The sequence below is a fragment of the Solanum lycopersicum genome, chromosome 7 (assembly GCF_036512215.1).
Source record: "Solanum lycopersicum chromosome 7, SLM_r2.1".
Lineage (NCBI taxonomy): Eukaryota > Viridiplantae > Streptophyta > Magnoliopsida > Solanales > Solanaceae > Solanum > Solanum lycopersicum.
The window spans coordinates 63,064,533-63,087,085 of NC_090806.1; the positions used below are offsets into that span (position 1 = coordinate 63,064,533).

General features: G+C 34.8%; 2 protein-coding genes and 1 long non-coding RNA gene across 3 annotated transcripts; all 3 read left to right on the top strand.

The window, feature by feature from the left end:
- The first annotated feature begins 305 nt into the window (after window positions 1–305).
- On the top strand, window positions 306–12,327 carry LOC101253398 (ATP-dependent helicase rhp16-like). The gene is made up of 19 exons (XM_069287471.1): window positions 306–2,439; window positions 2,528–2,591; window positions 2,677–2,822; window positions 2,903–2,988; window positions 3,325–5,663; window positions 5,732–5,802; window positions 5,968–8,253; window positions 8,428–8,550; window positions 8,633–8,706; window positions 8,865–8,928; window positions 9,015–9,155; window positions 9,237–9,322; window positions 9,899–9,968; window positions 10,283–10,402; window positions 10,664–10,894; window positions 11,050–11,164; window positions 11,263–11,390; window positions 11,559–11,647; window positions 11,716–12,327. The coding sequence occupies exons 7-19, from the start codon at window positions 7,561–7,563 to the stop codon at window positions 11,927–11,929; spliced, it is 2,148 nt and encodes a 715-aa protein (XP_069143572.1). The 5' UTR covers window positions 306–2,439; window positions 2,528–2,591; window positions 2,677–2,822; window positions 2,903–2,988; window positions 3,325–5,663; window positions 5,732–5,802; window positions 5,968–7,560; the 3' UTR covers window positions 11,930–12,327.
- A 3,017-nt stretch (window positions 12,328–15,344) lies between these two features.
- On the top strand, window positions 15,345–18,196 carry LOC101253103 (cytochrome P450 CYP72A219-like). The gene is made up of 6 exons (XM_069287472.1): window positions 15,345–15,546; window positions 16,205–16,422; window positions 16,963–17,005; window positions 17,105–17,210; window positions 17,577–17,961; window positions 18,134–18,196. Exons 1-6 carry the CDS (start codon window positions 15,345–15,347, stop codon window positions 18,194–18,196), a joined length of 1,017 nt encoding a protein of 338 aa, XP_069143573.1.
- Window positions 18,197–18,659: 463 nt separating this feature from the next.
- Window positions 18,660–19,552, top strand: LOC138337243 (uncharacterized). Its single transcript, XR_011210802.1, has 2 exons — window positions 18,660–18,776; window positions 19,038–19,552. It is a non-coding gene; the product is annotated as an uncharacterized lncRNA (long non-coding RNA).
- Window positions 19,553–22,553: the final 3,001 nt, after the last annotated feature.

The following is a 22,553-nucleotide window of genomic DNA, read 5'->3' on the forward strand; positions in this document are numbered from 1 at the left end:
ATTGCATTGATCCAATCACAGGACATAAAACAAGAGTTTCTTTTACTGTTGGAAGTTTCTCGGAAGTATCGGGTGAAGACGACAATACACTGGAACCACTAGTTGTTTTCTTTAATTTGCGTTGAGCAAGCACATATGCTATGGGTTCAACTGTCGTCCCCATTCCCATTTCATCCGCAAGAATACCCTCTTTGAATATAGTTTCTAGCTTTAATGACCAAGCCAACCACTCATTTTTTTCTATAGTGGCAAGATCAAATATAATGCTTCCTGTTACGTTCATATTTCTTCATTTTTATCCTTCTCACCGTGTAATAGAATCTATGATATGCATCCATATCTTCATCCATTTGATCTTCAGTAATACGAACAACTATCAATTTAGTTGGAAAATTACGCGAACTATTCAAAGCATTTATAGGTTTAGCATTTCAAGATGGATCTCCCTTATGGAATTTGACATTAATAAATGAAAAATAGGAAGAAAAAAATAAAGATAACAGCTCATCTCTAGGGCACAACATTCGCATGGTATATCAATTTACGTGTCATTCATTATTTTCTACTTTGGGTCATTTCAAAATCATTCAATTTCAACCAAGCTTTCAAGTTTTAAGAGCCTCAGAAGAAAAACAAACAATTGAAAGATTGGTTGAAATGGATGATCTTGAAATGGCCCAAAATAGGAAATAATAAATATGTAAATTAAAATACCATGTGAATGTTGTGCCCTAGCGATGAACTGTTACCTTTAATCTTCTCCTATTTTTAATTTATTGATGTCAAATTCCATAGGAATATCTAACTTGAAATGCTAACACTATAAATGTTGAATAGTTTGCGTAATTTTCTAACTAAATTGATAGTTGTTCGTGTTACTGAAGATCAAATGGATGAAGATACAAAAGTAGATCATAGATTCTATAGCATGGTGAGAAGGATAAAAATGAGGAAATATGAAAGTGAGGGGATGCAAAAGATAAGAAAACCAGTTTTTACATGGAAGATATTGGAACAAGAAATGGATGAATTCCTTTTGGAGGATAATTCAAATAATTTAGACTTGAATATTCAGAACGTCTCATTTGCTGAAACTGATGAGGCACCATCAGATTTGATCTTTCCACTATTGAGGTGTACCAAAAGGAGTGGTTGTCTTGGTCATTAAAGCGAAAAACTATATTCAAAGGGGATATTCTTGTTGATGAAATGGGAATAGGGAAGACGGTTGAAGTCATAGCACTTGTGCCTGCTCAACGCGAATTAAGAAGACAACTTACGGTTCTAGTATATTACCGTCTTTATCCGGTACTTTTTAGGAACTCCCAACAGTAAAATGAACTCTTATTTTATGTCCTGTGATTGGAGCAACGCAGTGGTTTCACGAGATTGAACGTTGCACCACTAAAGGAAGCAACAAAACTCTTGTGTATCATGGCACCAACACGGACAAATGTATGTACAAACTGGAGGAATATGATTTAGTCACTACTACGTACTCTTCTATACAGACTGACTATTGGCCAAACAAGTTAAAACAGAACAGCAAGAACTCAAAATGGAGTGACGATGGTTTCATTGAAAATTCAGCCTGGGTTGGTGAAGATGTTTCCAGAAGAAAGTCAATTCTGCATTCAGTGAAGTGGGAGCGCATCATTTTGGACGAGGCACGTCATACATTCATAGATTCATGCATTAAGTGTTTGTTTTCTTAACTTGGCATTTCCAGATACATGGTGATCATTTATTGTTTATGCAATTTTTCCCAAGTCGATCATGTTAACTGCTGTGCTAACAACTATGTTGGTCATAAGAATCTGAAAAATCTTATGGTGGTTAGGAAGAAGCCTATAGGTTAAGTTCTGAATAATATTAATAATCTTCAGCTATTAAGACAACATAATGTAAGAACATGGAATTTCATCTTTAACTCTAGTTTGAACACCCTTTTATATTTTATATGCACATGGATAACTTTTTTTCTTTGTTGCCCTGTTACAATCCTGCATGTGTTTTGTAGTTTGAGAGTAGAACCCCTAAATTTCATGTGACACAAGATCTTTTATCTGAAATGTTCTTAAGTGATTGAACTTTTGTGTCATATATTGGCTCATTATATCAAAACTGTAGACAGCAAAGCCACAAAGGCGGTCTTGCTTTAGAATCTTCTTATAAGTTGGCCTTAACTGGTACACCCCTGCAATACCGTATTAGAGAATTCTACTTATTTTGTAAGTTGACTTCTGCTACTTTAAATACATTTTGCTTACTGTTTTGAGCTTAATTAAATTATTTTCCTCTATAAAGGTTCGTTTCTTACGATCATCCCTTATGCATATTACTTTTGCAAAATTGTGAGTGGAGGGACTTGATTTTAGGTAGACACAAAGGTTCCTTCAAATCCTTGGTCATCTACCCGGCTAGTCGGCTACCCCCGAGGTGAAACAAGCAACGGCTCAAAATTATTTTGCTTTATATTGTTATTTCTGAAATATCTTGTGAGGACCATCCTTTATAAATTCTACAGCTTTTCTGATGTGTGCCCACATTTCCCTGACAAACGTGCACACCACTTCCTCTGGTGGAGGAAAGTAAGTTAATAATTAATAATATACATACTTTTGAGGCTTCATCTGATTGCTGTCATAATAAAGTTGACACGTCTTCTTTTTCTAGTATATTATAAAACTTCAATGAATATGGGACACAAGAATGACGGTGGAGTTGCTATGGTTTTGTTGAAGCAAAAAATTCTAAAAAGCCTATTGTTAAGACGTACCAAAAAGGAAAGAGTTGCTAATTTTTCACTTCCCAGTAAGACTGTAAGTTCTGTCTTGCAGTAGTGTCACGTGCTTCAATTTTGATAAGAATCTTCTATTATTGGTTACTATTTTGGGTTCAGGTTATCATGAGAAAAGATCCTTTGGATGTGAGTGAATTTAACTACTACAAGTCATTGCACTATAGAAGTCGGGAACAGTTTGATTGGTATGTTTCAAACTCGAGCTCTTTTTCCTTACAAGTCCAATTTCTTGGCTCCTTCTGCACCAATTTTCTGGCTCACTGTTTTTCTTTTTTTAAGCTTCATATCCGGTTTCTTGTTTATGCATGGATTACTTTCATTAAATATGTTTCCTATAATTGCTTGTCCTTAAGTAGTTATTAAACATATTGGGCTAGTATCTTGGTTTTTAACTTAAGATCTTATACATCTTTTTTCTTTCCCATAAAATTCTTAATCATTTGAGTCATTGCCTGCCAAAAAGTAAGGGAGCAAGCATATTTTTATTTCTAACTATGTCTGCATTTTGTATTTTGGTGCAGACTAGTCTACGCTGGAACTCTGATGAATAACTATGGTCACATTTTTGCTGTGATCACACGCCTTCGGAATGTACCAACATTCCTACTCCTCATTCTTTTTCTTACAACACTCCTACTCATGACCCTTATGATTTGGTCACACAATCTCTGTCCAGTTTTCTTTTCTTGCAAAAATTCATTTTCTGTTCTCTCCCATAATCCTTTTTTAATGACAATACATTTCTTATGTGCGCATAGATAAGAAGCTGAGGTACTGAGTGAATTGAGAAGGCCTACAACCATGTGAATTGAGAAGGACTCGAGGGTGAAACAAAATAAACTAGGATTTCTTTGCAAGCTCGACATTGAGAAGGCCTACGACCATGTGAATTGGAATTTCCTCCTCAAAGTGTTGAGCGATATGGGGTTTGGCGACAAATGGGTCAACTGGATTAAATTTTGCATGTTCATTGTGAAATTTTCACTCATAATTATGGTAATCCAGAGGGTTCCTTTCAATCACAAAGAGGTCTGCGACAAGGTGACCCCATGTCACCTTTTCTGTTCATTCTAGCTATGGAAGGCCTAAACTTCATGATTAGAAAATATAGGGAGAATGGATGGATCAGAGGTTTCTGTGCTAACATAAATATGAAAAATGCTATGGAGATATCTCATCTACTGTATGCAGATGACTCCCTTGTATTTTGTGATGTAGAAGTTACACAAATAAGGCATCTGAGAGTTATCCTAACAATCTTTGAGGGCATTTCGGGACTTCATGTCAACTGGCACAAATGCTGCCTCTATTCAGTGAACCAAGTCCCTAGTATACAGATCCTAGCTGAGAATCTAGGATGCCTAGTGGCCTCCCTTCCCACTACATACCTAGGAATGCCTCACGGAGCAAAAATGAAAGAGCTCACTTTTAATTTTATTGAATGTAGAGGGAAATTAGGTTCATGGTTGAAAGGGACGGTTCTGCAAAAGAAATAGTTTTCAGCCATTTCACTTCATTTTTGGATCTGATACAGTATTCTCTTAATGTGTGATATAATGATATTTTCTCCTTCCTACTTTCCATTCCTCTTTTCAGTCTGATAAAAAAATGAAGGTTGTATTGTGTGTATTCAACTGTTGGGCATCAATTGTGTTCAATTAATTGGATCGATGTCTATTGTCGCAAGAGATGCTGCAGTTAACACATTCACTGATGATAAGTGCTAGTGCTCCTAGATGTTTGATGATATCCTCACAAGTGCATGGACCCGTCTCTTTGCAAAGTATGAATACTCGTCCAATGGCGAAATGCTGTAAAGCTGTAAAAACTATTTGCGGCAGAAAGTTGGTGAAGGCGCAGGGTATTGCACCAATCATACGCGACGAGGTTGTTTGTTCGTTGGATAATAATTCTTCATGGTATATATCCTATGACAAACAACAAGACAGGGTGTTCAAACATCAGGGACCTTATAGAGTGTTTCGTTTGCTTTCTGTATCAGTTGTTACTATTGTTGCTTGTAATTGTGCTTATATTTTAGGATTTGTTTCACTTGTGATAGAAACGTTTCTAGTATGTTTGAATCATTGTAAGATCTAGGTTAAGAGTAACTTAGGGTCTTACTGTAAATTCTATATTAATTAGGCAAGATTAGTATAATGGACGGTGTTGTATCTACTATGACTCGTCTAAGTATTAGGTGGTATTGCTTAGTGTGGAGATTAGCAGGTTTATCTCATTTTGTAAACTGACTTTTGTTTTTGCTTTGAGAAGATTTGTGGAAGCAGTTTGAAAATTCTTGGTAGACAGGTCGTGATTTACTCCCTTGAGCAAGGAGGTTTGTTTCCACGTAAAGTTGTTTGTGCAATCTTTACTTTCAGCACTTATTTTATTGTTTGTTATTATAACTGTGCTGAGTACATGCTCCCATCAAAACCTGTGGACGCATAAATTCCAACAACTGAGGATTCAAATTGCAAGATATTACTTATGAGTTTAAAAGCTAGAGCTGTTGCTCTCAATCTTACAGTTGCATCAAATGTAAGGATCTACTTTCTTTCTCTGGGTATTTCCCTAAATTCTTAAGGCTTGTGCATATCTAGTGCTGAATTCCTATTATGTTTCCGGTTATTTGGTTCGTTTGATACACCTAACTTCACTTCCCTAAACACTCAAAGAACCAGCTCAAGATACTATTATGACTCGTATTTATCTGTTGAATAAGCAGACGACACATTTCATGTTAGGTGGCTTATCTTTGATTCTTTCTAGGTTTTATTAATGGAGCCTTGTGGAATCCTGTGGTGGAGCCGCAAGCCCAAGATAGAATCCATCAAATAGGGCAATATAAACCTGTCTGGTGTGTTTTGCCTTTCTTGTACTTTCAAGGCCATTGAATGGAGCTCATTATTTTCTTCTAATTTGTAGAATTGTGATAGAAATACAATTGAAGAGAACATCATAGAGTTACAAGAGAAGAAGAAATTACTTTTTGAAGGGTAAGTGTCTTTTCCTTACAGTCATCACATAGTTGCATATGTGTTGTGACAAAAATAAAGCAAATTGTTATTATCATCTTTTTATTAGATTTCTTCTTTGCTACCACCTGTCCGTCCTCCGTTCTTTCTCTTCCGCTTAACTGTTTGTTCTTCCTCTGGTTGCAGGACAGTCTGTGGTTCTTCAGAGGCCTTAGGAAAATTAACATGGAGAGTCCCTTAAACTTGCAAATAAATTTCATTTAGTCACTTGTTACTTAGCTGAAGTTTAATTTTATAGCCTTTCAAGGTCTAAGAACTTAGAGCAACTTCCAAGTTGCTCATTGTCATCTTGAATATAACATGTAAACTCTTTAAATGCCATTAACTTGTGTTGAACGGATTTAAATACTTCTTACTTAGGGAAGAAAACTTAAATATGCCATCTAAATTTCAGAAAAAAAGCTCATTTATGTCCTTCATTAAAAGTTTGGCTCATTATGCCATGCCGTTTAAGAAAAGGCTAATCCATGCCATTATTCTTTAACTCTGGTATTGCAAAATCGTTTTTATCTCAACAAGACCCCAAACAACTTGTAACACTTTTTAATTGAGGTTTTAAATCAAATGTACTCTTTTTACTTCTTCCTAGTCAAGAACACATGAAGAACGTCAAAGAAACTTCCAAATTTCCAACTTCTTCAATTCTAACTGAAAAATGTCAAAAGTTGTTTACGTCTTGTTGAGGAAAAAAATAATTTCATGAAAGAACCTTTTTTCAAATAACAATGACAATGAGCCAAACTTTTAATATGGGACATAAATGAGTCTTTTCTCAATATCTAATGACATATTTAACGTTTTCCCTTTTCTTTACAACAATGTATGGATCAATTTCTAAATAACTATTTCGAAAAAGAATAGGTTTGTTGGAAAGGATAGTTTACTTTTATTTTACTTTAGTTCACTAAATATTGTTGGATATCAAGTTCTAAACATAAATATGTTACAGTAGGCAAAAAGTCCTACATTGATTGTGAAATGGACGGATATTCTGTTTATATGGAGTTGGGCAATTTTTCTCCTCATGAACTAGATTTTGGAGTTGAGTTAGTTGCAAGTGTTATATCTTTATATGGTATCAGAGCCAGATCCATCCCAAAATCAACCCTTTTGGGCTCCCAGTCTACGCTCTAGTCGGGCCTTTTGGGCTCTCGGTCCACTTTCCACTTGGGCCTGGGCATGAGGAGGTGGTTCCCTTTTGGACTCTCGTCCCACGCTCCAATTGGGCCTTTTGGGCTTTCGGTCCATGTTCTAGCTAATCCTGGGCGTGAAGGGATGGTTAAAGTGGGTAAAAGGTCCAAATTGATTGGCAAATGACCTAGTAGTCTGATTTCTCTGTGCTTTCTGGGGAAATGAATCCTCCAATTCCGGGTTCGTCTTCTTGTTTGTTTTCTTTTGAAGCTCTTGAGTTTCTTGAAAGTTCGGTTGAAATTGAATTATTTTGAATGACCCAAAATGGAAAATAATGAATGACATGTAAATCGGAATAGCATGTGAATAGGTTCATCATGTTGTGCCCTAGTTTTGAGTTGTTATCTTTAATTTTATCCTATTTTTTATTTATTCCTGTCAAATTCCATATGGATGCTCCATCTTGAAATGCTAATGCTCATAAATGTTTTGAATTGATCGTGTAATTTTCTAATAAAATTGATTATTGTTCGTGTTACTGAAGACCTAAGAGACGAAAATACGGATTCAGATCGTAGATACCGAGACATGTTGAGAAGGATAGATCAAAGGAGAAATCAACGTGAGTGGATGCAAAACATAAGAGGATTAGTTTTGACATGGAAGATAATGGAACAAGAAATGAATGAATTCCTTTTGGAGAATTATTCAGATGGTTTAGACTTGGATATTCAGAATGTGTCACTTGCTGAAACTGCCGAGCCACCATCAGATTTCCTCTTGCCACTATTGAGGTACCAAAAGGAGTGGTTGGCTTGGTCAATAAAGCAAGAAACAATATTCAAAGGGGGCATTCTTGCGGATGAAATGGGTATGGGGAAGACGGTTCAAGCCATAGCACTTGTTCTTGCTCAACGGGAATTAAAGAAGGCAACTAATGGTTCCACTATATTGTTGTCTTCACCTGGTACTTCCCAGGAACTCCCAACAATAAAAGGAACTCTTGTTGTATGTCCTTTGATTGGAGCAATGCAATGGATTCATGAGATTGAACGTTGCACCACTAGAGGAAGCAACAAAATTCTTTTTTATCATGGCACCAATAGGGAGAAATGTATGTACAAACTGAAGGAATATGACTTTGTAATTACTACATACTCCACTCTCCAGGCTGACTATATGCCAAAAAAGAAAAAGCAGAACAGCAGTGTTGGTGAAGATGTGTCCACGAGGAATTCAGTTCTGCATTCAGTGAAGTGGGATCGTATCATTTTGGATGAGGCAAGTCATACATTCATAGATTCATGCTTTAAGTTTTTGTTTTCGTAACTTGGCATTTCCAGGTTCATGGTGTTCATTTGCTAGCTGGTTGAGCTGCTGAGTGCTGAGCGTAGAACTCTTAAATTTCATGACATTTTATCTGCAATGTTAACTGATTGAACTTCTATGCCGTAGGCTCATTGTATCAAATCTGTACACAGCAACTTCACAAATGCGGTTCTTGCTTTAGAATCTTTTTATAAGTGGGCCTTAACTGGTACACCCCTGCAAAACCGCATTGGAGAATTGTACTCACTTGTAAGTTAAATTCTGCTAGTTAAACTGTATTTTCTTTACTTTTTTAATTGTGAGGTTAATTAAATTCCTTACTTCGATACAGGTTCGTTTCTTACAAGTTCCCCCTTATGCTTGTTACTTTTGCGAAGATTGTAATTGCACTGGACTTTATTTTAGGTACACATAGAGATTCTTTTTTAAATCCCCGTTCCTACAACTGAGTGTCAAATTCACAGTGGCTCAAAGACTAAACTTTATATTCTAATCATTTTGCTTCTCAATCGCTGTTACTTCTAATACATCTTGTGTTGTCTGTCCTTTGATTAATTCTACAGCTTCTATGATGCGTGCCCACAGTGCTCCCACCAACCTGCAAGCCACTTCCTCTGGTGGAAGAAAGTAAGTTAATAGTTAATAATTTACATACTTCTGAAGCTTCATCTTATTGTGGACATAGTTAAGTTGAAACATCTTTTATTTTCTAGTATATTGAAGAACCTACATGGTTATTCGATGATGAAGGTAGAGATGCGATGGTGTGGTATAATCACAAAATTCTGAAAAGCCTATTGCTAAGACGTACCAAAAAAGAGAGAGCTGTTGATCTTGCACTACCCACAAAGACTGTAAGTTCTGCTTTCACTAGTGTCGTGTGCTTTAATTTGATTAGAATCTTCTTACTGGTTACTTTTTTTGGGTTCGTTCAGGTTATAGTGAGAAAAGATTCTTTGGATGATAGAGAAAACGACTACTACAAGACACTGTGCCGTAGAAGCCAAGAACAGCTCGATATGTATGCTATCTCTCTGGTATTTCAGTTTTTCTATTATTTGAACGTGCAGTGAATTCGAGATCACTAATTAAGCATGAAGAAGAAAAGATGAGAGTAGAGAGTATTTAGAGAGAAATTCTTGAATTCTTATTGATGTTCTGATTGTACAATAGATATACTTTCTTATACATTGAATTAGAAAAAAAATAGCTTAATAGTACTAATCAACTACTCCTAACTGTTATCCTGACAGACTTAACTAAGTAGACATTGGTAAAGTCCCTAAATAACCCTGTAACAATTTTCAAATTCGAGTTATTCTTCCTTCAAGTCAACTTTGCTTGTCTACGGCTGCACCAATTTTCTGGCCCATTGTTTCTCTTTTTTTGGCCGTATATCATGTTTTCTACAGTTTAATGTTCTCAGATAGTTCTGGAACCCTTTGGATTAGTTTCTTAGTTTTTAACTTAAGATCTTATATATCTTTTTCTTCCCATAAAAGTCTTAATCATTTGCGCCATTACCTTTCCAAAAAGTAAGATGGGAGCAAGGATATTTTTATTTCTAATTGTATCGGCATTTTGTTTTCTGGTGCAGATTTGTCCAGGATGGAACTATGATTAATAAGAATTGCCACATATTTGCTATTATCACACGACTACGTCAGGTACCAAGAGAATGCTCTATTATATAAAAATTTTCTTGGTATAATTTTATTTTCTCAGTTCTCCTTATTAGATGCTCGCTTAAATTATTTTCTCATCTAAAAGCTAATTGTTTTCTTTCTGCGAACTTAATTTTGAAGTGACCACTTCTAGTTTTCTTGTCCTTCTAATATATAAGCGAAAATACAGAAGCTGGCTTTTCTTTTGCTTCGCCTGAACTTGCCTTTCATACATATATTTGTCTTACTATGGGTCATCAGCCAAATTTGATTGCAGAAAATGTCTGACTAATATAATGTCTTTCTTTAATTGGCAGGCAGTTGATCATCCTTACATTGTGATGTACTCTAGAAAAGAATTGGCTAGTGGCAATGAAGAGGCTGGAGATGTTGAACAATTATGTCACTTATGTCATGATGCAGTGGAAGATCCAGTAGTGAGTTTGCGCACCTCTACCCACTTCCTCCCCCATACCAAGAAATAGGAAAAGAGAGAGAAGAAAGAAATACCAAACATGTTACTCAGCTGAAGTTTAATTATTGATAGCCCTATTATTTTCTGCATTTATTAAATTATTTTTGTGCTGGTCGTTCAAGGTCCAAGAGCATCGAGCACCTTTCAAGTACTTCTAGTATAAATTCCTTATACATTAGACAGACTCTTCCTTGAACTGTGTATCTCTTATTGATTTTTGCAGGTTACTTGTTGTAGGCACATGTTTTGCAGGGCGTGTATGATATATTTAGCTGATGGTGTAATGGAGAAGCCATGCCATTCATGTACCAAACCCCTCACATTTGACTTCACTGGAAATAAAGATAAGGGAGTTTCTAGTTCTAAGCCTACTGTCAAAGGGTTTAGGTCATCAAGTATATTGAACAAAATTCAGCTTGATAAATTCAGGACAAGCACTAAAATAGAAGCTTTGGTATGCAATTGCATTCATCATATTCTCCTCAGCTTGCTTTTCTTTCCTTTCCACAAGGAAAGCAAGGGGTGTAACTCATGATCTTGTAATTTTTTCCTGTGTGAACTGCTCAAAATTCTTTAGAAATAGTTCATTTTTACTTTTATTTTATGTAGAAGGAAGAAATTAGCAACATGTTTGAAAGAGACTGTTCTGCAAAAGGAATAGTTTTTAGCCAGTTCACAGCGTTTTTGGATTTGATACAGTATACTCTTAATGTAAGACATAAAGGTACTTTCTCCTTCCTACTTTCTCTTCTTCCCAATCTAACAAAAAAGAAGCTTGTGTTGTGTGTATTAAGCTGTGTGGCATCAATTGTGTTCAATTAGTTGGATCCATGTCTATTGCCGCAAGAGATGCTGCACTTAAAAGATTCACTGAGGATGGAAATTGCAAGATATTGCTTATGAGCTTGAAGACTGGAGGTGTTGCCCTCAATCTTACAGTTGCATCACATGTAAGGATCTATTTTTTTTTCTCTGTGAACCACTCTAAATTCTTAAGGCTTGTGCATATCTAGTTTTGCATTCCTTTCACTCTTCAGGTTCATTTTATTTGGATATACAATTATGACTTGTATTTATTGGTTGAACAAGCACATGTTTCATCTCTTGATCTTTGCTAGGTTTTCATAATGGATCCTTGGTGGAATCCTGCAGTGCAGCAGCAAGCCCAAGATAGAGTCCATCGAATAGGGCAATATAAACCAGTCATGTGTGTGTTGTATTTCTTCTGCTTTGGATGCCATTGAATAGAGCTTATTGTTGTTTTCAAATTTGCAGGATTGTGAGATTTCTGATTGAGAATACAATTGAAGAGAGAATCTTAGCGTTACAAGAGAAGAAGAAATTACTTTTTGAAGGGCAAGTCTTTTTTTCTTACAATCGTCTACATAGTTGCATATGTGTTCTGACAAAAATTAAGTATTTTGATGATTTTCCCTTGCAATTTTTTGTTAGGTTCCTTCTTTGTTCCCTTCTGCAGCTCAGTCTCTAGAAAACCATTTTTTTCTCAGCTGTTTGTTTTTCCTCTGATTGCAGGACAATTGGTGGTTCTTCAGAGGCCTTAGGAAAGCTAACAAATGAGGACTTGATGTCTCTTGTATTATGACTTCTGATATGTTTTATTTCATCGGTTTGGCAAATCAATCGACATGTGCTTTGTTCTGTATGAAGTGTTCTGACATTTGCTTTTCTGTTGCGCGGAGTTTGATCTGTCCAAAGAGTGTTTCTGTTGCTTCTGTATCCTAGTTGATATGAATTACCTTCAACAGTCATTAGTTTCATAAATTGTTTTATTATTTCCTTCCATTTAGCTTCACTTTCATGATAAAAAGTGCATCATAATCCATACCTTCAACACTTGTTTCTTTTTTAATAGAAGGGGTCAGTGAATCTGTGGGTCAAGCTTATGTTTCATTTGTTTTCTAATTTTTTTTTGTCAAACACAAAAAAATACAATTTCCAGAAAATTATAGTGCAGCTTAAAAGAGATAGAAGCCTGGACTAACATAAATATTTTTTCAATATTAGAAAGTAATTAAGTGAAATTGAGTAGCTGAAATCTTGTAGAACATCTTATTGAGAACTAAATAATGATTCATATCAATGAAAATATAAAACAAGTTAAGTTTTCTAAAGGTGAACTCCACCAAAAACTTCAAAAAGAAAGTGAAAGAAAGCGGCGAGCATATATTGAGAGGGAATTGCAATTTCCACAACCCGCTCCGCATTCACACTATATTCCTTAAAAAAAGTTTTGACCCGCTCCGCACCCACATAAAACCATACCCGCCGTTCTCTGTATAAGGCAAAACCCGCTCCGTCTCATTGCTATCGCTACATATGAATGGTTTATAGAGTGTCAGTCATTTGGGAGTTCAAAGAATTAGCAAATTTACTTCCTCCATCCTAATTTATGTGCCAACTTTTGAAAATTTGTGGTGTTAAACAAATTTTAGATACTTATGTGGTTATAATTATTTATTAAGTTAAAAAAAAAGTTTAAATTGAATTGTTTCTATTTATAGAAAAGTTAACATATACTATTTTGTATTCCTAGAGTATAAAGAAAAGAGAGTTTCACATAGATTGGGATAGATGATGCAAAGTAAGGAAAATATTTTTCAAAACTCTGTTCTACCACACCATGCATTCCAGACTTGGGTAGGGTCAAGGTTACGAGTCGAGTCTCGTGGCTGGGTGAGGCCTTAGTTGAGATCTCAGATTGGCAGTCGGGGTCGGAGGTGAGAGTCAATATGCTTTATGAAGGGCAAGTCATGTGTTTTTCTTATAGTCGTCTACATAGTTGCATTTGTGTTCCGACAAAAATAAAGTATTTTGATGATTTTCCCTTGCAAGTTTTTTTTTTGGTAATTTAACGATAAACAAATACACCTAAAGAGCACTCTAGTTAAGCCTCTTATAGAACTCTAGTCACACAAATATCTGCAACAATCAACAATATTTATTCGCCTTTCTAGACCGTTTAACTATCTCAAGTCTATCTACAAATTCCTTCTTAATTTGTGTCACGGTTGCATTGTATTTATAGTGATGCCTTGAAACAATTTCCAGTTCCTTGCTCTCCAAACCCGGTGTTACTCTGTACAATGCAGCAATAAGTTCCTTGTGAAAACTGTTGCCAATTCTTCCTTTTGAGTCTATTTAGAATATGTTTGACAGCAGCTGGAATCAGTGTCCCAGACCATTGTTGCATTTCAGCTCAGTGTCAATCTTTTTATTGCATTCCTTCTTTGCTCCCTTCCTACGCTCTTTCTCTAAAAACACTTTCCCCTAAATGTTCGTTTTTCCTTTGATTTCAGGACAGTTGGTGCATATTCAGAGGCTTTAGGATAACGAACAACCTACGACTTGACATCCCTATTTTATCTTCACTTTTGATATGTTCTATTTCTTCAGTTTGGGCAAATTAATTGACATTTGTTTGTTCAGCTTCTAGTCAAATTCTGTAAAAAGTGTTCTAGATTTGCTATTAGGTTGCATGGTGTCTGATATATCCAAAGAGTGTTTCTGTTGCTTCTACATCTTAGTTGATAAGAATCACATTCAACAGTCATTAGCTTCATCAATTGTTGTTATTGTTTACTTCTATTTTAGCTTCACTTGCAATTGTGTCTTTAAGTCAATTTTTTAATCTAAAAATCCATTTAATTGATTTGATTTCGATCAATAATAGATCCAACCGGACTCATGGACACCCCTATAGATGACATATTTGAATGTTCTCTTTAAAGAATGGTGAGCTACAAGATAATCTAGTTTATACATATTGTTGGAACTGATTATATAAATTTAAGAACTTTTGACCCAAAAATAAATGATCTAAACCTCCCTAAATTTAAGGTGTTTTATTTAGATTTTCACCAAAGATATTAATTATATTAGTTACCCTATCAAATAAGTCAAGTTAATTCGGTGATACTTAAGACTATTTATAATTAAGCAAATCTAAATTAAGAACACACCAAATTTAAGTTCATTGGTCAAAAAAAGAAGTCTTTAGAGAATATAACATTGGCCAAACACTAAAAAATAATTTTCTTTTTTTTAAAAAAAAATTAACGTGGCAAAATTCCTCTTTTTCAAAAAGAAGAAGAAGAAGAAGAAATATGAGTATTCACAAATAAGCATTTGGTGAAGAAAGTTTTCAATCATTTTAAGCTTATTTTAAGTTATTTTTACCTTGGTTGAATAGTTCCTAACTAATTTTAAGTTTTTTTAAAAAAAATTTAAGTTATTTTTATATTTATCAAATATTTGTAGAATCAAAAATTGACTTAATTATAGGTTTGACCAACTTTTAAGTCAATTCAGACATCCTTGTAGTCTAATCTAACTTTAAAAATTAGTAAAATTGATTTTTGAAAAACACAATATGACAAATAAAAAATGGACAAAGAGAGTACCCCCTCAGTCCCTATTTACTTGTCCATATTTCCTTTAATATATATCCCTATTTACTTGTCCATTTTAACAAATCAAGAAAGGATAACCAATTTTTCTTATAATGCCCTTATTTAATTCTAGAAAATTTCTAGTTTTACTAAATTGTAAAACATGTTTTATTGAAACCAGAAAATACATTTATTATACTTGGGGAGTTGCATAACCTTTTAAGCTAAGGGTAAAATTGTAACTAACGTATGATAATAATTGGTGTCTTAATATTTGTGTCATTTCTAAAGTGGACAACTAAATAGCGACAAAGGGAGTATTAAATATCAAAGATATTTACTCTGCAAAATTCTAGAAAGGTCTACTAAATATCCAAGATATTTTTTGTATGTTAAAAAATAACTTTAATTTTTCACAAAGGGGAGTATTAAAACTTCAAACAGTGTATATATATAACACATTACATTCCTTATAGGGGGAGGAAACATAAAGTAATGGAGATTGCTACTTACTATTTCTTAGCCTTATTTTTATTAGCAATCACCTTTGTAATATATGCATGGAGGTTGTTGGAATGGGTATGGTTTAGGCCAAAGAAATTGGAGAAATGCCTTAGAAAACAAGGTCTTAAAGGGAACTCTTACAAATTGATTTTTGGAGACATCAAAGAACAGTCTAAAAGCATTGAAGATGCAAGTCCAAACCATTTAATGTCTCTGATGATGACTTAACACCCAGAATTCTCCCGTATTTCGTTCAAACAATCAAGAAATACGGTAATTTTTTTGTTTTCTTTTGATGTGGTTTTCTAATGTATCTGTTTTAGGGTTTGCTTAGTTCGAATTCACATATGGAGTAAAGTGTACTTCATTTCAAAGCTCGAACTCGAGATCTTTGATTAAGATCTTGTTTGACTATAGATTTTGAAGTTGAAGCTTGAGAATTGAGTTTTTCAAGTTATGATTTTTTAACTTAAAGTTATTTTACTTGGGATTTTTGAAGTTTTGTGAGTGAAAATGAAATTTTTTTCACCAGTTTTTTGGAACTTGAAGATAGATTTTCAAAGTTTGTTTCAAATATATGGTCAATAGATATTCAAGATGTTTTTCAGAAGTTCTGATCCAAAATCTATGAGCAAACGCGAGTTAAGGATAGAGAGGTGCTTACCCGCCCACAACAACATGATCCAATGACTAGTTAATTCTGCTTAGACCATATATTTATAATAGGAACTTTATTAAATACGCTTACATATTTAGTTTCAAATCCTACAAGTACAATGTAGAATCTTTCTATACTTGTGAAAAGTAAGAAAAGTTGAGCTAAGAATTTTTGGACTTGCAATATTGTACAGGTAAAAACTATTTTATATGGATTGGGCCAAAGCCTTTGGTGATTGTAGGGGAGCCTAAGGTAATAAAGGATGTGTTTAACAAACATGCCCTCTATCAAAAGCCAAAATATCCTCCACAGACCAAGTTGCTGGCAAATGGAATTCTAAGCTATGAAGAGGATAAATGGGCAAAGCATAGGAAAATTCTCAATCCTGCTTTCCATATGGAGAAGATAAAGGTATTTTATCATTCCTCTCCCTCCTAAAAGCATAGTATATTTTCACGTAGGGCCGAAGTTAGGGGGAACAAGGGGTTCATTTGAATCCGCTTTATTGAAATGTTAAATTTGTTTATTTTTATTTTTACATATGTATAGTAGTTGCTAAATTCCCTTGGTTTCTTGGTGTATTGAATTATTAACAGTTTAAGCTTTTAAATAAGATAGTCAGACAATGCAACAAAAAACCTCATCTCCATAACAGTATAAACAAAAATTACTTCACTTGTATTGATAATCACAAATTCACGATATCATCCCCCCAGAAGCTCCCTTCTATTTGCTCTTTTGGTGATTCGAATCCACAATCCTAGGTTAGAGGTGAGAGGTGCTTAACGTTTGAGCAACTCTTCATGTATTCACAAATTCATGATATCGACTCTGCTTTCATTCTGTTTTCTCTCTAGCTTGCAAATATGGCCTATGTTTTTTTATAAGATAATATTTCTACAAGATGCAGCTGGTTTAATTAGTATTAATGAGTGGTTTACCAATGTGTAGGATATGCTTCACGCAATTCATTTGAGCTGCAGTGAAATGCTGAGTCAATGGGAGGAGGCTGTCTCAATGAAAGAATCGTCCATCGAACTCGATATATGACCTTACCTTCAAAGATTGACTAGTGATGTTATTTCTCGCACAGCCTTTGGGAGCAACTATGAAGAAGGTCGAAAGATATTTGAGCTTCAAAAAGAACAAGCTAAGCATGTCATTGAAGTTTCTCGCACCTTATATATTCCGGGATGGAGGTAATACAACGCCATTTTTCCATAGTTTAACTGTTTAAGTTATTTATTACAAATCTCATCACTAATCTGTTGCTAAATGGTCCCTAGCTAACATATTTTTTGGTAATGGTTTCTAATCCGTCCTTAAGTAGGATTATCGACAAGTTTTTTGTGGAAGTTGTACGCCGTTAATACCTATGTTTTATGATTCTATAGTGCTTTCAATGACAAGTTAAAATACATTGATAGAGTAAAAATTATTTACGTGTGTATATAACTTAAACCCTTCTTCCCCGTAATTATATCCATATATAACAGTAAAAGAAGTTTAGAACAGTGATTATTTGATGATGATATACATGTTTTTTTTCTGTTAAACTAATGTAGGTTCTTGCCAACTAAGAGAAACAGAAGGATGAAGGAGATTGAGAGAGAAGTTCAAGCAACAATTAGGGAAATTATTGATAAAAGAGTGAAGGGAATGAAGGCAGGGGAGGCCAATACTGATGACTTATTAGGCATATTATTAGAACCCAACTTTAAAGAAATCGAGCAACACGGTAACAAGAATTTCGGTATGACTATAAAAGATGTTATTGAGGAGTGTAAATTGTTCTTTTTTGCTGGACAAGAGACAACGTCTGTATGGCTTGTATGGACTATGATTTTGTTAAGCAGGCATCCAAACTGGCAACTTCGTGCTAGAGAAGAGGTTTTGCAAGTTTTTGGAGATGGCATGCCAGAATTTGATGGATTAAATCGCTTGAAAGTTGTAAGTTATTTTAGCTTGTTTACCTTCCTTATAATTTTTCATATCTTCGCAACACATGGTGTTACTTTTATTTAGTGTGGGATTAAGGATTTGAACTTAGATTCTTTGCGTTGAACTCATTTTTATACACTCACCCTTTGTTCCATTTTGTGTGACTGTCTTTTCTTTTTAGTTTGTTCAAATGACACATTTAATCTTTGACATTCCAATTACCTTTGATGGAACACTTTTATAGCCATAGAAATATCATGGAATGTTTATGATCACAAGTTTTAGAAGTCTTTCTTTCTATTTAACTCCATGCCCAATCAAATAGTGAGTACGCATGTATTCATATCCTTTGTGGAAAGTATTAGATTCATTTGAACCCGACTACGGCAGGTACCAAGAGAATTCTCTATTATATAAAAAATTTCTTGGTATAATTTTATTTTCTCAGTTCTCCTTATTAGATGCTCGCTTAAATTATTTTCTCATCTAAAAGCTAATCGTTCTCTTTCTGTGAACTTAATTTTGAAGTGACCACTTCTAGTTTTCTTGTCCTTCTATTATATAAGCGAAAATACAGAATCTGGCTTTTCTTTTGCTTCGCCTGAACTTGCCTTTCATACATATATTTGTCTTACTATGGGTCATCAGCCAAATTTGATTGCAGAAAATGTCTGACTAATATAATGTCTTTCTTTAATTGGCAGGCAGTTGATCATCCTTACATTGTGATGTACTCTAGAAAAGAATTGGCTAGTGGCAATGAAGAGGCTGGAGATGTTGAACAATTATGTCACTTATGTCATGATGCAGTGGAAGATCCAGTAGTGAGTTTGTGCACCTCTACCCACTTCCTCCCCCATACCAAGAAATAGGAAAAGAGAGAGAAGAAAGAAATACCAAACATGTTACTCAGCTGAAGTTTAATTATTGATAGCCCTATTATTTTCTGCATTTATTAAATTATTTTTATGCTGGTCGTTCAAGGTCCAAGAGCATCGAGCACCTTTCAAGTACTTCTAGTATAAATTCCTTATACATTAGACAGACTCTTCCTTGAACTGTGTATCTCTTATTGATTTTTGCAGGTTACTTGTTGTAGGCACATGTTTTGCAGGGCGTGTATGATATATTTAGCTGAAGGTGTAATGGAAAAGCCATGCCATTCATGTACCAAACCCCTCACATTTGACTTCACTGGAAATAAAGATAAGGGAGATTCTAGTTCTAAGCCTACTGTCAAAGGGTTTAGGTCATCAAGTATATTGAACAAAATTCAGCTTCATAAATTCAAGACAAGCACTAAAATAGAAGCTTTGGTATGCAATTGCATTCATCATATTCTCCTCAGCTTGCTTTTCTTTCCTTTCCACAAGGAAAGCAAGGGGTGTAACTCATGATCTTGTAAATTTTTCCTGTGTGAACCGCTCAAAATTCTTTAGAAATAGTTCATTTTTACTTTTATTTTATGTAGAAGGAAGAAATTAGCAACATGTTTGAAAGAGACTGTTCTGCAAAAGGAATAGTTTTTAGCCAGTTCACAGCGTTTTTGGATTTGATACAGTATACTCTTAATGTAAGACATAAAGGTACTTTCTCCTTCCTACTTTCTCTTCTTCCCAATCTAACAAAAAAGAAGCTTGTGTTGTGTGTATTCAGCTGTGTGGCATCAATTGTGTTCAATTAGTTGGATCCATGTCTATTGCCGCAAGAGATGTTGCACTTAAAAGATTCACTGAGGATGGAAATTGCAAGATATTGCTTATGAGCTTGAAGACTGGAGGTGTTGCCCTCAATCTTACAGTTGCATCACATGTAAGGATCTATTTTTTTTCTCTGTGAACCACTCTAAATTCTTAAGGCTTGTGCATATCTAGTTTTGCATTCCTTTCACTCTTCAGGTTCATTTTATTTGGATATACAATTATGACTTGTATTTATTGGTTGAACAAGCACATGTTTCATCTCTTGATCTTTGCTAGGTTTTCATAATGGATCCTTGGTGGAATCCTACAGTGCAGCAGCAAGCCCAAGATAGAGTCCATCGAATAGGGCAATATAAACCAGTCATGTGTGTGTTGTATTTCTTCTGCTTTGGATGCCATTGAATAGAGCTTATTGTTGTTTTCAAATTTGCAGGATTGTGAGATTTCTGATTGAGAATACAATTGAAGAGAGAATCTTAGCGTTACAAGAGAAGAAGAAATTACTTTTTGAAGGGCAAGTCTTTTTTTCTTACAATCGTCTACATAGTTGCATATGTGTTCTGACAAAAATTAAGTATTTTGATGATTTTCCCTTGCAATTTTTTGTTAGGTTCCTTCTTTGTTCCCTTCTGCAGCTCAGTCTCTAGAAAACCATTTTTTTCTCAGCTGTTTGTTTTTCCTCTGATTGCAGGACAATTGGTGGTTCTTCAGAGGCCTTAGGAAAGCTAACAAATGAGGACTTGATGTCTCTTGTATTATGACTTCTGATATGTTTTATTTCATCGGTTTGGCAAATCAATCGACATGTGCTTTGTTCTGTATGAAGTGTTCTGACATTTGCTTTTCTGTTGCGCGGAGTTTGATCTGTCCAAAGAGTGTTTTTGTTGCTTCTGTATCCTAGTTGATATGAATTACCTTCAACAGTCATTAGTTTCATAAATTGTTTTATTATTTCCTTCCATTTAGCTTCACTTTCATGATAAAAAGTGCATCATAATCCATACCTTCAACACTTGTTTCTTTTTTAATAGAAGGGGTCAGTGAATCTGTGGGTCAAGCTTATGTTTCATTTGTTTTCTAAATTTTTTTTTGTCAAACACAAAAAAATACAATTTCCAGAAAATTATAAGGCTTCATCATAGTGTAGCTAAAGTGTTTCCAGAAAATTATAGTGCAGCTTAAAAGAGATAGAAGCCTGGACTAACATAAATATTTTTTCAATATTAGAAATTAATTAAGTGAAATTGAGTAGCTGAAATCTTGTAGAACATCTTATTGAGAACTAAATAATGATTCATATCAATGAAAACATAAAACAAGGTAAGTTTTCTAAAGGTGAACTCCACCAAAAACTTCAAAAAGAAAGTGAAAGAAAGCGGCGAGCATATATTGAGAGGGAATTGCAATTTCCACAACCCGCTCCGCATTCACACTATATTCCTTAAAAAAAGTTTTGACCCGCTCCGCACCCACATAAAACCATACCCGCCCTTCTCTGTATAAGGCAAAACCAGCTCCATCTCATTTGCTATCGCTACGTATGAATGGCTTATAGGAAGTCATTCGGGAGTTCAAAGAATTAGCAAATTTACTTCCTCCATACTAATTTATGTGGCGCCTTTTGGAAATTTATGGTGTTAAATAAATTTTAGATACTTATGTGATTATAATTATTTATTGGGATAATGCCCAAGTACCCCTCAACCTATGCCCGAAATCTCAGAGACACACTTATACTATACTAAGGTCCTATTTCCCCCTGAACTTATTTTATTAATAATTTTTTACCCCTTTTTAGCTTACGTGGCACTATTTTGTGGGCCCAACGATGGTTGACTTTTTTTTCGAACTAGTGCCACGTAGGCTAAAAAGGGGTAGAAAATTACATAAAAAATAAGTTCAGGGGTAATAGGACCTTAGTATAGTATAAGTGCGTCTCTGAGATTTCGGGCATAGATTGAGGGGGTACTTGGGTATTTTCCCTTATTTATTAAGTTAAAAGGAAAAGTTTAAATTGAATTGTTACTAATTATAAAAAAGTTGATATATACTATTTTTTATTCCTAGAGTAAAAGAAAAGAGAGTTCCACATAGATCGGGATAGATGATGTAAAGTAAGGAAAACATTTTTCAAAACTCTGCTCTACCACACCATGCATTCAAGACTTGGGTAGGGTCAAGGTTACGAGTCGAGTCTCGTGGCTGGGTGAGGCCTTAGTTGAGATCTCAGATTGGCAGTCGGGGTCGGAGGTGAGAGTCAATATGCTTTATGAAGAGCAAGTCATGTGTTTTTCTTATAGTCGTCTACATAGTTGCATTTGTGTTCCGACAAAAATAAAGTATTTTGATGATTTTCCCTTGCAAGTTTTTTTTTGGTAATTTAACGATAAACAAATACACCTAAAGAGCACTCTAGTTAAGCCTCTTATAGAACTCTAGTCACACAAATATCTGCAACAATCAACAATATTTATTCGCCTTTCTAGACCGTTTAACTATCTCAAGTCTATCTACAAATTCCTTCTTAATTTGTGTCACGGTTGCATTGTATTTATAGTGATGCCTTGAAACAATTTCCAGTTCCTTGCTCTCCAAACCTGGTGTTACTCTGTACAATGCAGCAATAAGTTCCTTGTGAAAACTGTTGCCAATTCTTCCTTTTGAGTCTATTTAGAATATGTTTGACAGCAGCTGGAATCAGTGTCCCAGACCATTGTTGCATTTCAGCTCAGTGTCAATCTTTTTATTGCATTCCTTCTTGCTCCCTTCCTACGCTCTTTCTCTAAAAAACACTTTCCCCTAAATGTTCGTTTTTCCTTTGATTGCAGGACAGTTGGTGCATATTCAGAGGCTTTAGGATAACGAACAACCTACGACTTGACATCCCTATTTTATCTT

What these genes read in the sequence shown, in the direction of transcription:
- LOC101253398 (XM_069287471.1), top strand. Translation starts at nt 7,561, where the DNA reads ATGTTGAGAAGGATAGATCAAAGGAGAAATCAACGTGAGTGGATGCAA. An exon ending in TTGGAGAATTGTACTCACTT is followed by an intron (nt 8,551 to 8,632) that starts GTAAGTTAAATT and finishes ACTTCGATACAG; the next exon opens with GTTCGTTTCTTACAAGTTCC. An exon ending in ACTTCCTCTGGTGGAAGAAA is followed by an intron (nt 8,929 to 9,014) that starts GTAAGTTAATAG and finishes TTTATTTTCTAG; the next exon opens with TATATTGAAGAACCTACATG.
- LOC101253103 (XM_069287472.1), top strand. Translation starts at nt 15,345, where the DNA reads ATGGAGATTGCTACTTACTATTTCTTAGCCTTATTTTTATTAGCAATC. An exon ending in GAGCTGCAGTGAAATGCTGA is followed by an intron (nt 17,006 to 17,104) that starts GTCAATGGGAGG and finishes TTTCTCGCACAG; the next exon opens with CCTTTGGGAGCAACTATGAA. An exon ending in TTATATATTCCGGGATGGAG is followed by an intron (nt 17,211 to 17,576) that starts GTAATACAACGC and finishes AAACTAATGTAG; the next exon opens with GTTCTTGCCAACTAAGAGAA.